This window comes from Vombatus ursinus, unplaced genomic scaffold (genome assembly GCF_900497805.2).
Source record: "Vombatus ursinus unplaced genomic scaffold, bare-nosed wombat genome assembly UNPS02014778.1, whole genome shotgun sequence".
Taxonomy (NCBI): domain Eukaryota; kingdom Metazoa; phylum Chordata; class Mammalia; order Diprotodontia; family Vombatidae; genus Vombatus; species Vombatus ursinus.
The window spans coordinates 12,859,449-12,875,907 of NW_020954556.1; the positions used below are offsets into that span (position 1 = coordinate 12,859,449).

The following is a 16,459-nucleotide window of genomic DNA, read 5'->3' on the forward strand; positions in this document are numbered from 1 at the left end:
CCAAGGTGAATTCACATATTTATAAGACAAAACTGTTTGAACTCTAAAAGAACACACAACAAAATATTATGTTGCTGTGTTTTTTTTTTCTTTAAATGAGTTACCTGAACAATATTTCCCAAGGTTGCATTATTGATAAACACAAAAAGTGCCTCTCTCGGAAATCCTTTGAAATTAGATTCTAAATCCACATTAATTCCTAGTAAGTAATGAAAATCAAGAGGCATGTCTAGGAGTACAAGAGATAGATGACAGTATCGAGTTATTCTTTTATAAGACAAGGTGAGTACTTAATTCCTTGACATTACTAAGTCAGGATTTGTTTGTGTTTGGAAGGAGAAAAAGAAAAATAGAATTTGCAAATGTCAGAATATAACACTATTCCTCAATCTCTGGGCTGAATTTATCAAAAGAAAGGAAAGGGATATCAAACAAACAAAAAAAAAGGCAGTTCGAATTATTCATAGAAACACAGAGCCAGAAGGGATGAGAGGTCATTTAGAGCTCCTCCTCTCACCCCTACTCACCTCTAGGTATGATCACACAACTTATTCCAAGCAGCAGGAAAAAAAATAGGTACTAGATTTCCAGAAGTAGGAAAATCTTTATAATTATCACATGGAATGAAATGACAATTATTGTACAAACTGTGAATGATTCTCCCAAACCAATTAAATGAATAGGTAGCACTCCTTGGATGAAACTAATCTTCCCCGATGGTAGGTTTAAATATCTCCATTCACTCCAATGGCTCCCTATTACCTTCAGGATCAAATATAAACCCATCTCCTTGGCTTTTAAAGCCTTTCATAAACTGCGCCCTTCCTTTCAGTCTTCCTTCCCTTTAATTTCCTCCATGACTCTATGATCCCGTGACAAAAACATCCTTGCTATTTCTTGTACAAGATATCCCATCTCCTAACTTGGAGCATTTTCACCGGCTATCCCCCATATCTGGACTTTTCTCCCTCCTCATTTGTGTCTCCTTGTTTCTCAGACTTCCTTTCAGGTCTCAACTAAAACCCCACCTTCTGCAAGAAGATTTCCCTCATCCCCTTTCATGCTGGTATGTTCCCTCTGAGACTACTCAAAATATATCACATACATACATATATATGCTCATATATGTGTATGAGTATATAAATATGTATGTATATGTGTGCATATCTATATCTATATATCTATATGCCATTCTTTGTATCCCCAATACTTAGTGCAATGCCTGATACATAGCAGACACTTAGCAAGTGCTATTTGACTGACTGACTGACCTCTGGGGCTACTGCCCAATTCTTACTCACAGGCCAGGTCCTCAGAGGGCAGCTGACTAGTACTACTTCAGCGTTCTAGAAGTAACCCTGGAGGTTGCTAGGGATTCTAGTACTGTTGCTCATAAGCCCCCATTAAGTTGTTTTTTATCAGCCAAACCTCATTATACTCTTTTAGAAAGAATATATATTAAGTGGATATAGCAAGGAAAGTCATTACAAAAATAATCCTTCCCAAACTAGTAATGCACTCTCTTCTTGCACACACACATGGTCCCAGAAGAGAGTGTGGTCAAACTTATAGCAAAATATTGGTGAGGGGCATGTGGAAGAAACCCATTTGTCAAAGGTATAACTCACAGCTCCTAATTACTGGAAGTCTTTTTTTTACCCTTTGGGGATTCCTCATTAACTTTCCCTTTGGTGAAACTTGCTTCTAGGCTGTGAGGGTCAGTGCCCTTTTAGAATCCTGAAGCTGCCTTTCCTTGGTGTGTCCAATTTGTCCTCAGACTGTCTCTCAGTCCCTGATGCAGATATTCACTTCAGTCATTGCTTCTCCAGGGATGTTGCTACTCATCCAACCGCACCTCCAGGTCTTCTGACATTTTAAGGTTTACAAGGTCATAGCTTAGTGTCTTTGTGTACTTAGTTGGCTTTTTTTGCCAGTAGATTTTCTGTTTGTCTTCATTATGTCTCTCTCTACTTCTAGCTAGATGCATTGTTTCTCATTAGTTAAGTCTCTTCAGTAACATAGTTTATGGAAAGCGTGAAGGAAAGAGAAGGAAGCAAATTCTCTTCCCTTAAAAAGTGATTCTCATCTAAGGACATAGAACCTTCAGCTCCTAATTTGGAGTCTTTTTCCACTTAATTGCCTCCAGACTAACTTGCTGTTTTTAGATATAGCCCAAGAGGTGTTATTTGGTCTTCATTCACCAGTCACAAGGCATTTCCTGGGTGGTATCATCTATCTTTACATAATGACCCCAAGCCTTTATGATACCTTCAAATTGGCCAATGTATTATTTATTTTGTTGCATGATGGATTTAATCAAGGTGCTTTGGTCTTCTATGATTAATAGGGATTGATCTCACACATATAGTGTGTTAAACATTCAAATCAAGCAATTATGATCACATCCCATTTGAGTAAAGATATTATTGATAAGCTGGAGGGTATCTAGCAGAGGGTTACTAGGATGTGATGGGTCTCAATTTTATGCTGTACGAGGATCCTATAAGGATAATCATTCACATTCTTATACATTTCTAAGATTTCCAAAGTGTGTTGTCCCTAACAACCTTAGGAGGGAGATGATGCAAGTATTATTATTATTCCTGTTTCATAGATGAGGAACCTGAGTCATAAAGAATTTCAATGACATTCCAGTGCTCACTTGGCTATGAAGAGTCAGGAAATATCAGAGCTAGGACTTAAACCCAGCTCTTCTGACAAGATCTAAGTTCTAAGGACTGGCATTAACCTTTCTGTCCAAGTGAAATTTCTTCTTTGTGGAAAGCACAATTCTGGCTGGGCATATTTTTGGTTCAGGTGCCTATTTCTTTAGGATGTAAAATATTCTCTGCTATAGAAAATCAGCAGTCACAACCTGCCTTGCCTCTATTCCCAAAGGATGACAAGTATTTCATTACAGCTAGAGTTGTGGCAAACTCTAATGCAGACAATTTCTGCAGAAATGTCCCATGAAAAAGACATACTAATTTTGATTAAATACCCAAGGGCTCCATTGGAGTTATAGAAAATGAGTTGGTACTGGATACACAGTCATCATCTCTCTCCCACAGAAAAAGAGACAGACAGACAGACAGACAGAAAGAGAGACAGAGAGAGACAAAGAAAGAGACAGAGAGAGAGAGAGAGAGAGAGAGAGAAGCTCATGCCAATCTGCCAGGGCTTTTTGATATTCCAAAATGAAATGTGTTGCCAGATTTGTACATAGTACAGCAGTTTTAATGGGTCAATTAACAATAGCCCATGTTCCTTTTCAAAAGAGTATTTTTTTGAAAATGTACAAATTGATATTAAATAGCTACAAACAGTGTGTGTAGAAATGGTCCTGAAACAGGGTTGATAGCTCCTCAATTTTCTGAAAAATGGAAACTGAGAGCCAGGTTGTGAATTCAGAAAAGTTGTATGTTCATATTCTGCTTCTGCCAAACACTTGTTTTGTGAACATGGACAAATCACTTCATCTCTCACACCGTCAGGCTTCTAAGGCTAAGCTGCAGACAAGCCACAGATCTGTATGAGAGTTTCTATATCAGGGATGTACTTCTACACGGCAATGAAATCACAGATTTGTATGGGGAAAAAAAAAGAAAAAGAAAGGTGGGTATGAGGTAGAGAGGGAGGAGAAAGGAGGACAAGGAGGGAGGAAAAGCAAGACAAGGACAAGAAGAAGACAAAGACAGAAATCCAGAGAGCCTAATCATGGGCAGAACCAAGAATGAAGGCAAGAAAAATATATTGTTAGACTTGGGGTCAGGTAAATTTGAGCTCAAACCTACTTTAAATTTAATGGAAATAACAAGGGATATGTAGCGTGGAGAATAGAAGACTGGGGTGGGGGTGGGGGCAATGATAACTATCTTCCAGTATCTGAAGGGCTATTACATGAAAATGAGATTTGTTATGATGACTGAGAACAGTGGCGTGGTGGTCCAGAATGCCATGGTGCAGACCCAGAACATTCTGTTGTTGTTCATCCTTTGTTCTAGAAGAGGACCACTGACAACATTAAAGTGATGTCTTGACTTGAGCTTGAATTGGATTTAAGTGAGGCAGAGCTGTTCAAGGTCATCAGCCTCACTCTCTCTTCCAGAGTCTTCAAAGCTCAGTGGCAAGACAAAAGTCAAGATGATTGGCGATGGCCCCGGATGTATAGGGTGACCTTGGCCTTTCTAAATTAAGATCTTAGAGGTACTTGACTCTGCCCAGAACATTATGAATTAACTCATGTCCCTTCCCTCTCCCCAGTTCCCTTTCCAAGGCCTTTATATACCAGGATATTGTGAAATAAACCAAGGCAATTTAGATAAAGGCCACTCAATGTATTATGTAGGAGGCTTCTGAGACCCTAGGGAACTTCTCTCAGGCTGCTAAAACCTGCTGGTTTTACTGAATTTGTTGTTATAGAAGATGGAGTGAAGTTGTGCTCATGTGTACCTATGTTTAGAAAAGTGTTTATCTGAAATCTCAGGGCCTGGGTGACTCATTGAATTAGATATTGTACATCCAGGGGCAGATGGGTAGAGGTTGTAGATAGGGAGATTTCAGTTAGATGCTAGGGAAGAGGAGGCAGAACTTCACTAATGAGCTTTCCAAAAGTAATTGGCTTGAGAAGAGAGTAAATTTCCTTCACTGGAGGATTTCAGCTAGAGGCTTGTATGATCACTCACTGAGAATATCGTAGACAGAATACTAGTTTAAAGTGCAGGTTGTATTAGATTGTGTTTGAGGTCCTTTCCAGCTCTGAGGTTTTTTGATTGTGTGACGTAAGATTTCATCAATAAGCCAGAAAAGATAGAAATCCTTAAATTATTGTTCAGTGGTTAATAATTAATTAATTAACTAATGGTGATTGGTGGGCCATTCTGTTTTATCAGCAAGTACTCACTGAGTACCTACTAAATACCAAGTACTCCATCCTTACTGTTTGTGAATGATGTGTCCTCCTCATCCCCACCCCAATCACCTCCCCAATTACCCTTGGATTCTAAGTTTTGAAGAGTGATGTGGAGGGTGGCAATTCCAAGACAATAAATGTATGTGAGAATCTGTGATCTGATTTTGAGTTTTTCTAAGCTACCAAATGGTGCCTTTGCTAGAAATATGCAAGCCAATGACTGAGAAAAGAGTAATTAATACACCTTTCACATACAAACCTGGAAGCTGGAAAATAAACAATGAACAGCTTTGGAGAACACAAAACACTAACACATCACCTTCATTTATTGCTGCTCAGTGTTCAGGCACTGTCTCATTTCTATTGGTAAACATGTGTTTTCTAGCTTGCTGTCTTACAAGTCAGAGATTGAATAAATATTCTTTGAGATAAACTTAATGATCCAGGCCTAAAATAGTAGGAATGCAGAATAAGGTATGACAGAAGAAATATGACTTTTATAGAGACACTAAACATGCACAAATGTTTTCATATTATCCTTGGAGCTATTGATAGGCCTTTGATTTCTATGACTAGTTCATTTAAGATGAATTTTACATGATTAAAAACAACATAGATGAAAATGAACCTGTGTCCATTGCTCAGTTCTGTACATAAAATGACTACATAGCTATAGGCACAATTTGTGATATTTAATACGGAACCTGCAGCTTAATTACCTCCACTTTGCTTTATTCCATACACAGGCTTCTAATTAGAAAAACATGTACTCATTTGTATGCATACATGGGCACACACACACACACACACACACACACACACACATACACACACACACCATCCCTGCACCCAACCCTCTCTTGCCATGTTCATTTGTGTCTGAGTTTTTACCGGAGCTATAATTAGATAAGTATCACTCTATGGAAGTACTACAATTGGTCCTGGGGTAAGTGGGAGGACGCAAACTTTCAAGAGAAACAAAGGAGAGGTACACCAGGCATTAAGAGGGAGAGAGAGACATGGATGATGATGGTCTGGAGTCACTGCTGGGGAGGCTACAGTTGAAGGGAATGAGGGTGGTGGGGTTAAGGGAGGGACTTAACCCAACCCTCTACCTCTTAGTTTCCAATTTTAACCAATTATTCTTCGTTTATTCTTGGTAATTGTAGCTTTTATGCTGCAGCAGGAGTGTGTTCAGTGCTCTCTAAATTCAGCACCCTGAGACAAAGCTCTAAGTGCGTATGTATATATGTGTATACACATATGTAGATATACCCTTATATACACATATATTTGGGTGCCTGCATGTGTATATGCACAAACACATATATGTATGCATATACTTATGTGTACATATAATATAAACACACATATATTTGGGTGCCTGCATGTGAATATATTTGCATATACACACACACACACACACACACATATATATATATATAATATATGTGTATATACACATCCATACCGATATATGCACGTATGTTTGGGTGTCTGTAGATAGAGAGATAAATATACATGTGTATATATGTGTGTGAGCGTGTGTATACTCAATATATATACTCTGTGTGTGTGTGTGTGTGTGTGTATATATATATATAGTCAATATAAACTGTTCTCTATGCTTAAATTGTCCTCCCTCCACTTCACCCATTGAAATCTTACCTATCTTTTATATTCCAACTCAGATGCCATCTCTTTTGTGAAACCTTCCCTGAGCCCAAACCAGTAACCTTATTTTTTGGATTTTATATTTGCATTTCTCTGATGTATCACTATATAAAATTGCCTATTATATGTGTTTCTGTAGATGTCATCTCCTCCCACAACAAGAAGTTTCTTGAGGATAGGTACTGTATTTTATCTAACTTTGTATTTCTAGGCATTGAGATTACATACAGTAGGTAGTTAACAAATGTCAGTTGAATGAATTGTCCATATATTTCAGGGGTCCAAAACCCACTTGCTGTTATGAGAACACGGGAAGCAAGGAAAACAAAGGCTAACCTGAAATGCACAAGGGGTGTTGTCCACACAATAGACCCTCAAGTTGTAATCCAAGGAGTTACATGACATGCAGCCAAAGACAGCCACTTTGAGTTGCTTCACAGCACAGTCGGTGATGGGTTCTCCGGCCAGTGCATATGTCCCAAAGCTGTCCAGGAGGACGTGACATGCAAATGGGTCCAAGAGGCAATAACAGGAAGTCGATTCATCCTCCACTGACATCACCTCCTGTTAGGAAAACAAACACACCACACACACACACACACACACACACACACACACACACAAAGACTCTTTCAACTTTAAATTGACATGCTATTTAAGATTCATTCTACAAGTCCACATTTTTCCCTCCAGAATATTTTTATTGTTCTAATTGGCTTGATACTTAATACAAATCTTTCATCAATCATGATAAATACTTTAATCAGCACCTGCAGTTACGGTTATGTATGGTGCAATGAATTTCTACTTAATAAATAATAATAACAAAGTATAAGCAGTTTCAGTGTTATTTTGAATGTCCTAGTATTCCTAGTTATTTTTTTTTCAATGTCAAGCTAAGAAATTGTCTTGAACATCAAAGTCAGTAAGGTAAGTCTTTACATTGGTCTGCTTCTGACCATTATTTTTTTTTTTTTGGTATCCATCAAGGTAATTCACATTTTCATCATTGGTTGTTTTTGCCCTTCAGCATAACAGAACCATTCATGAGGCCCCATTAAATACACAGCTTGAATAGCTTCTCTTGCTATATTTCACCACTTAGCTCTTAGCTATTTGCAGTTTGCTAGCACTGGAAAAACAGAAATCCACTGCCATCTCCCTTAACAACAAAAACTTCAGAACAAACAAACAAAACAGAAATCATAAACCAGTGAAACAACACAAGGAAAGGGAAACTACGTTGGTAAAAAGTAGAGGAAAAAAAATTTTTTTAAATGCCAAATGAATTAACACACAGGGTCATAAAATCTGGAGCTTAAGGGAGACTGTGATTATGTATTATGCCCTGGCCCCTTATTTAACAGATGAGGAAACTGAGTCTCAAAATGTTAAAGTGAGTTGTCCAAGGTCACACAAGTAATAAAAATAGGGCTAGGATTTAAAGTGATTATAGGATTTAGACCTAGAAAGTACCTTGGAGATTATCGAACCTGCCTACCACATTTTATGGAGGAAGTAACGTATGCAAGGTCATACAGGTAGTAAATAACTGAGCCACAATTTTAAACAGGTCCTCTTACTTCAAATCCAATGCCCGTGTGCTGCACTGCTCCTCAAAATAGGATTCTCTTCAATATATAATACTACCTACTCTGTTAATGAAATTCATAGAACTCACTATCCCAAGGAAATTTCTTCCAGACATAATGTCAATGAGGGAATGGAAGTAGGATGTATGTATGAATTCAGGAAGCAAAATCCTGACTCAGGAGATAGCTAGAATACTAGGGATGTTCTTTTTCACCTGAAGATGTGAATATGCTTTTTCTTTTTTTTTTTCTTAAGATATAATCTTTTCATCCATCCTCTTCTGAAAGCTTCTCCTGAAAGCAACCTCCTACTTCAGGTGGGAACTGGATACTGGGTTCCAAAATGAGAATTACACTGCTTTCATGATAGCTAACTATATACAGGTATGAAAACAATCCGATCACGCAGGCAAATCACAGACCTAAGTTTTCTGAAAATAATAATGATGATGATGATTTGACCATTCCTGTCATTCTCTTTCTAGCTACTTAATGCTACCCTTTCTTTTTTTCCCATCCTTTTCCCCATTTCTCTCACACACATTTTTTAAATGACTGCTAATTTATTTTTGTTCGTTACAAACATAGATTTAAGCTATAAATGCCTTTTTCATGTTGGATTTCCTTCCCAATAACAAGAATATGATGAAACCAAGAGAAAGCCAAGATGCAGAATTTAAAAATGGCTTATATGAACAGGTGTATATCAATCAAATAATTAACAAGTATTCATTAAGTCCCTACTATGGTACAGGCCCTGTACTATTGCATGAGGAATACAAAGACAAAAGTAAATAGTCCCTGCCCTCATGGAACTTACATTCTGGGATAAGGTGGGGTGGAAAATGAATGAATGAATGAATGAATGAAAAGCATTTATAAAGTTCTTGTTAGGTATAAAGCACTGCCCTAAGCTCTAGCTATACACAAATAGAAAAGTAAGACAGTGCCTGCTCTCAAGGAGCTCACCTTCTAATGGAGGAAACAACAAATATGGAACATTTCAGCTACAAGTCAGATGGAAAGGTGTCATGGTCCTTAGGGTACAGGAGCAAAACAGATGGCAATGCCTCTTCTTCGATGTCATTTCCAGAAATAAAATCTTATTAGTAACAGATGCTGAGCCATTTAATATCGCCAAGGACATTGGTGTCAAGAACTTTCTTCTATAGCTATAGCTGCAGCTCTTGTAGGAGAATTTACCACGCTGTATCTCCACAAGGATTGGTTGCTTCCTAGGATGATGGCTGAGGACATTGGGCTAGAAGCTTTGCTATTCCCAAAGGCTCTTGGATTGAGGATTTTGGGCTACGTCCATCAGGTATTGAGAGAATATGTACACATAAAGGTATATGCAAAATATATACTAGTTAATGGTGTGTGTGTGTGTGTATGTGTGTGTGTGTGTATGTGTGTGTGAAAAGTCATTAGCAGTTGGTAGTTGGGTGGATTAGGAAATGCTTCATGCAGAAGGTGGCAGGCACATGAGGCAAATCTTGAAGAAAAATAGGGATTGACAGAGGTGGCTAAAAAGGGAGTGAACTGCAAGGCATGAGCAGCAGATAACACAAAACAGAAATGTGTGTGTGTTTCGGGGGGGAGAGGTGCAAGTAACAGTAGGATCGACAGGACCACATACTGTGAGACGGTGAGTAAAGTGCAGTAAGGCTGATAAGGTAGGCTAGGGCTAGGCTCTGAAGGGATTTAAATGCCAAACAGAGGAATTTGTATTTGATCCTGGAGATCACAGTGACTAACTAGAGTTTGAGTAGAGAATGACATTCAGACCCATACTTTAGGGAGATCACTTTGACAGCTGTGCGGAGGATGGATTTGAGGGAAGGAGATCAATTGGAAGAAACTATCACAATAGTTCAGGCAAGAGGTAATGAATTAAGGGGAGGCTGCATGTGAGAAGAAAGGTGGGCACTTTCAAGAGATAATGGGATGGCAGAAAGAATGAGATTTGGGGATCCATTGGTTATGTGCGGTTGGGGAGAGTAAGGAGGGAAGGATCACAGAAGATTGTGAAACTAGGGGATTATAAGGATGTTGAAGCCCCCAACATAAATAAGGAAGTTTGGAAGTTGCTTGATTTTGGAGGGATAGATAATGCACTCTGTTTGGGATATGCTGAATTTGAGATAACTATAGGACATTCAGTTCAAAATGTCCACTAGTCATTTGAAGGACTGGAGCTCAGGATAATGAATAGGGTGGAGATCAGACAGACAGAAGATAGATCAAGGAAAGATATATGTATACACACACACACACACACACACACACACACACACACACACCTTTTCTCCATCCTCATTCCTCTATCTTTTGCATTTGGCATTTTGAGAATGTTGTTTGTATTCTCCTTTCTGTGTTTTTGTAGCTCTGCTCTATCCTGGCTCTCCTCCAAACATTGTGAGAACTTCTCAGTATCCTTTGCTGGTTTATCATCTATATTATACTTCCTAACTATGAACGTTCCCCAAGCTTCCATCCTATGCCTGCTTCTTGTCTCTTTCTATATTCTTTCAGTAACCTTGTCAGTTTACATAGTTTTAACAATCATCCCTATGCAGATAAATCCAAGATATATCTATCCCTATATCATCTATATCTAATCCCCATTATCTCTTTTGAGCTTTAGTCCCCCATCACTATTTGCTTCAAACTCAATGCCTCAGAGACAGTTCAAACTCGAAATATCCAAAGATGAACTCATTAATTTTCCCACCAAATTTGCTTTTCTGTCAAAAGTAGCACTATTCTTCTAGTCTTCCAGGTCCATAACTTCAGCGTTATCCTTGACTCTCTACTCCACATATATCCAATTAGTTGCTAAACCTTGCCAATTCTACTTTCAAAACATCTCATTCATTCTATGCCTTCTCTCCATTCACACAGCTATAAACATAGTTTAAATCCTCATCACACTTGCCCAAATTAATGCAATAGCCACCTAATTGATCTCCTTACCTCAAATATCTTACCATTGCAGTTTATCCCACAAACTGCTGTCAGAATAATTATCTGACCATGTCACATCCTTCTCAAAAAAAATCCAGTTTCCTATTGCCTCAAGAATAAAATATGAATTCCTCTGTTTAGCTTCTAAAGCCTTAAGCAACCTGCTTCCAACCCCTCTTTTCAGCCCCACTGAACATTTTTGCTCTGTGATCTAGCCAATGTTGCATTATTGCTCATTCTCATACTCAATACTCCATCTCCAATCTCCATGCCTTTCCGCTGCCATTTCCCATGCTTGGATTATACTCTCTCCTTACATCTGGTTAAGGGTCCCTCACTTCCTCTAAGATACAGCTTAAGCATCGTCTTCTATTGGCCAGTACAGCCCTCCTTCATTTAATTCCAATTCACTTGCATGTCATGCCTCCCTGATGTCATGGTGCTTTTTGAGAATGAAGGACAAACAACAACAACAATAATCTTCTATATGAATCTTTTTCTGATCCCCCCAACTGCTAGTATCCTCTCCCCCAAACAGCTTTGTACTTTGTATACTTTTTTTTCACTTTAATTTTTATTCACTTTCAATTTATGCTATATATGTATGTATGTACATGCATACATATGTATCTATGTATGTATTTATTGTTTACACCATTAGAATGTAGACTTCCTGTGAGTAGAGGTTCTTTCAATATTAAATTTATTTATTTTATTTTTAATTTATGAAATAAAATAATTACTTCAATAACATAGCAAAATGATAAAAAGATGATTGCACATGAAACTGCAAATCTATTATATATACCTATACATGTATTCCTAGCGAGTAGCTCAATGACTGGCACATTCTAGGTGCTTAATGTTTGTTGATGGATTGATTAGTATAAAGATCTTGGAGTCATCTTCATAGAAATGATAATTAAAATGATGATGTCACCAATTAACAATTGTAGAGGGGGAAGAGAAGAGAGCTTAGGATAAGGTTTGGGTCACACTCATCACTAGAAAACTGCATAGTACTTAATAGTGTACTCTAATTTATTGGAATATGTACAGTATTTCGCAGTTCATTCTGAAACTAAATCAGAAGGAGTTTGGACAAATTATTGTTTCTATTCTCCTTCTTAGTACCAAAAATATAAGTCCAAATAGGAGAGGGCCAGAGCTGGCACAATGAGGTCCATTTGTGAGTAGCTGTCTAGGTGTAACTCCTTTCTCTTCCATCGTCATGGTGATGAAAGGGTTGACTATATTTTGAAGAGTTTACATAGCATATGACCCCAGAGGAAAAAGAAAGATTTAAAAATTACACAGCTGTTTCATGAGACTAGTAATGGAGTTGAAGTCTGCCTCCTAGTTAGCATACCGTATTTCCCCATCAGGCATACTATTGTTTTGGGAAAAAAAGAATACTTGGTCTCACCTCCCACTTGCCCTGCTGGGTCCTCTTCTTCAAATGAATATTCCAGTGTTCAGAACTGACATCAGCACAGTGGGGTATGGTCAAGGCGAAGGGTGTGCTGACCACCATATCTGAAGGCCCACAGGTAACTTCAGGACTCAGGAGTACTTCTGATCCATCTGGCTGGAGACTTTGTTTACATTTGAAGGAAAAGAGGAAACACGAGCCAAAAAGAAGGGTGAGTCAGGCATGGCAGAGTCAGATCTCGTTCAACAACTGGGGCGGGGGAGAGAGGAGTGGTACTTGAGGGTTGAACATAAACCAAGTTTGCTGCACTGCTCACAGCCCAGAAAGTGGATCACACACATGCAAAGTAATTCTATTCACTCCTAGCAGTTTTGCTGCAGAACAGCAGAATAAGGCTCTTAACAGCTGATGCCTACAGAGTGAGTTAAAGCCCACATTTCAAACACAGGGTTTGGATAAAGGGGAAACTGACAAATGCCTGCTTATATTTGCAGTGCAGAGTTAGGGAATGGATGGGGGCCAGGGGAGCAGAACCACCAAAACCCCTCTCCTAGCTGCAATGCAAGAGTCTTACTGATGGAACACCCAAGTCCAAATGTTCAAACATGATGAAAACAGCTGATGCCGACAATGTTGCCACCAGATTCTTTCCTCCCAATGATACTATCGACAATATTTTCATAGTAGTAAATAATGACAATAACTTATTACATAACAAAACAGCCCTTCAGCTATGCGCAGATTGAGTGTTAACTTCCCTCATTTTGAAAATGTATTTTCTGCCAATGCACAAATACATAGGTTATACATATTGACAGCACAGCAGACAGTTATAAATATGCATTTTCAAATACATGAATATAGATCTTTCAAATCTCCCTCGTTTGGTGTCTAAATTTAACGTCATCCCACACAAACCTGGTGTTCACATTTTTTATTTTGTTCTCTGTATTGTGAATAATTCATAATGGGAATGCAGAGTCATGAGACAGATGAAAGAAAATGACAGTTAACAGAAGGAAAAAAAATCCACTTCACTGAATGAGTCCCTATTTCTTTTCTCCTTTCCTTTCTTCTATTTCCTTGTCCCTCTGGAGGGAATTGTGACTTCTAGAACAATAGTTAGGGGGAGGATCTTGGGGCATTCTTTCCCCTCCCTTTTCCCAATGCCTGGCTAGGTGGTCTTAGATAATCTACTTTATCTTTCTTTGCTTTCTTTGTTTTTTCTTTTTTTTTAATGGGTAAAATAGAGGCTTACAGTAGGGTAGAATTAATAAATATTCTGAGGCTCTTGGATGAAAGGAGCAGTATGAGAACTGAGCTAATATTATGGTTCCTAAGTTTCACCTCCCAAAATGTAGAATCACAGATTTACAGCTAGATGTGATCTAGTCCAACCTACTCATTTTACAGATGAAGAAACTGAGGCCCAGAGAGCTTACATAACTTGCTCAAGATGACAGAGGTAGTTACTGTCAGAGTCAGGATTTGAACACAGATCCTATAACTAAATTGAGCATTCTTTCCATACCACCAGGTATGAACAGCCACCAGTGATTGAAAAAGCCACCTCCTTGATAACATAAAGAAATCTTGTTCCAATGCATAATATGTCTTCTTTTCTAAAAACTTTTATGCAAGCTGATTCAAGAGGTTATTCACACTTTAACCTCTAAATTATTTTGTTGACATTGTGTTCTAATGATTCTCTCCTTTTTTCTCTCTTTCTCTCTCAATCCCTCTTTTAATCTTTCTATTCCTCTCTCTGTCTCTCCCTCTCTCTCTGTTTCTCTCTCTTCTCCTTTTATCTCCCTTCTCCCTCTCTCCCCCTTATGTTAGCAGTTGCCCTTGTATGTTGTTATCTGTGATTTGTAGCTGCAGAAAACTTAGGATATTTACCTCAGCAGGTCCATCATCTCTAGCCTATGGCAGCTATCACATCCACAACTGACACATACCCTTTCACTACTGCCTCACAAAGCAGGACCCTGTGCAGACACAAAGGCATTTCAAGCTTACTTAAAGTTAACTACAGCTCCAAGTTTGACAATTCCTACCCATGCTGAGAGCAAAATACAGGTGAAGCTGAAAACCATACCGCATTGACTTTCAGGCACCACGATAGGGAGATTAAATGAAGCCACAGGTGATGATTTGCCAAAGGAAGCAAGTTGAAGCAGAAGGGTAAAAACAAAGGTTTTTTTTTTTTTGTGGGGACTAGAGGGGGGCAAGCAAGAGGGGGTTTGGAAAGTGGCCCATTAGCCATTGGGAAGTCTCCATGAACGGCTTAGAACAATGTGCTTGAGGTCTGAAAAATGTAAAATTTCAATGTGAGCTATAACCAGCATGCAGCAGCAGCCGTGGACCACTGCCAGGGGCCATTAGAGAGGGTTAAGCAGTTTCTGTGTAATTGGTGCCTGCATTCATCACATACAGGAATAGCAGGGATGCTTGTGAGTGAACGATGACAAGCTCTCCTAAAAGAACTATTTAATTGCTTTCAGAGAATCATCCCCCTTGTTGAACATATTGTTCAAACATATGGGAATTTGGGGAATTATTTAATGCCAAATGAACTGAAATCAGCTAATTAGATGAACTCTCACACTCATTGTGAATAGCAAGACTCCTTTCTGTAATAACTTAAACAGTATTAGGAGTCAGAGGCAGTACATATTGGGTATTAAGCAAAGCATGGGATGGGAGCTTTGCATAAAGTAGATACTGGCTATTTCCATAAGTGCAAAGTAAGTAAATCAAGATTTATATCTAATCCCCCTACAGCGAAAATAATGTGAGTGGGTGTAGTCTCCAGTGAAGGAACAAAATATAATCTCTCCATTTTTCCATGATTAATGATAATTTGCCCTTTCCTGCCTCCTTCTATCTGTGGCAATCAGAGGGCTTTACAAATATTAATTAACACTCATCACACACCTGTGGAGGCAGGTGTTTCAAGCATAAGGTCACAGAGAAGTCAATCAAACTGTTGGGAACAAAACCCGAAATGGCTGACTCATACTCCCCTGCTGTAGTAGATTGTACTGTATTTCACTTCTCTGTTAATGCTTCCTTCACGGGGTTCTGCCTTGATGCCTTACTGAGGTTTTTGAGTGACCCTGAGCATCTGAAAGACCTGTACACAAACTCTGACTAGTCCAACTAAGGTGGAGATACTTTGAAGGTAGGCATGGTGGCAGACTATGCATCTGTCCTCCAAGGACAAAGAAGCTCATCACTGAGTGCTTTTGTCAGGCCGAGCAGCTCATGACTTCCTACCAAGGCACTGAGGAGTAGCAATCTGTTTCAGTGCAGAGAGCAACATAGCAAAGAAATAAAATATTTGGCAAAATTTAACCTTCTCAAGAGCTTCAGTCCAATAGATGGCCTGCCACCTAGACTTTCTCAAGAAAACAAAACAAAACAAAATAGCAACAAGACCAAACCTTCTGATCATAGTTCAAATTCTAAGCCATGAATGCCGAAGTCATGGGCCTGCTTTTTCGGCAGAGAGTTTGAAAATTTGAGATAAAAATCCCTAATGAAATTTATAAAGGGAGGTTAAAAAGTTTTTTGAACACTATTTGAGAAAAAAAAAAACATAGTTGAGTTGATATGTTTTTTTCTCAACAGCGAGGGAAAAATACGTTGTATAAGCTTTCTGAGATTGTTATGAACTGAATTACTAATATCTGTAAACTAACACCTTTGTTTTACAGTGTTCCAAAAGTCTTAGGCTTTTGGGCCCTTCTGCACTATACTAGCAACCCAACATTAAATACTTAGCACTAGAAGGAATCTTAAAGAACTCATAGTCTAACTCTAGATTTGTTGAAGAGGAACGGAATCCGAGAGATGTTAAATACCTTCCCAAGGACACCC

General features: G+C 38.6%; 1 protein-coding gene across 1 annotated transcript in view; it reads right to left on the bottom strand.

Annotated features, from left to right (window-relative positions):
• UNC5D (unc-5 netrin receptor D) overlaps positions 1-16,459 on the bottom strand; it is a 349,386-nt gene that overhangs the window by 51,534 nt on the left and 281,393 nt on the right. The window contains exons 11-12 of the mRNA XM_027865284.1: positions 12,572-12,740; positions 6,923-7,150 (exon numbers count right to left, since the gene is read on the bottom strand). Coding sequence (XP_027721085.1) covers positions 6,923-7,150; positions 12,572-12,740 — 397 coding nt within the window. The remainder of the gene's footprint in view (positions 1-6,922; positions 7,151-12,571; positions 12,741-16,459) is intronic.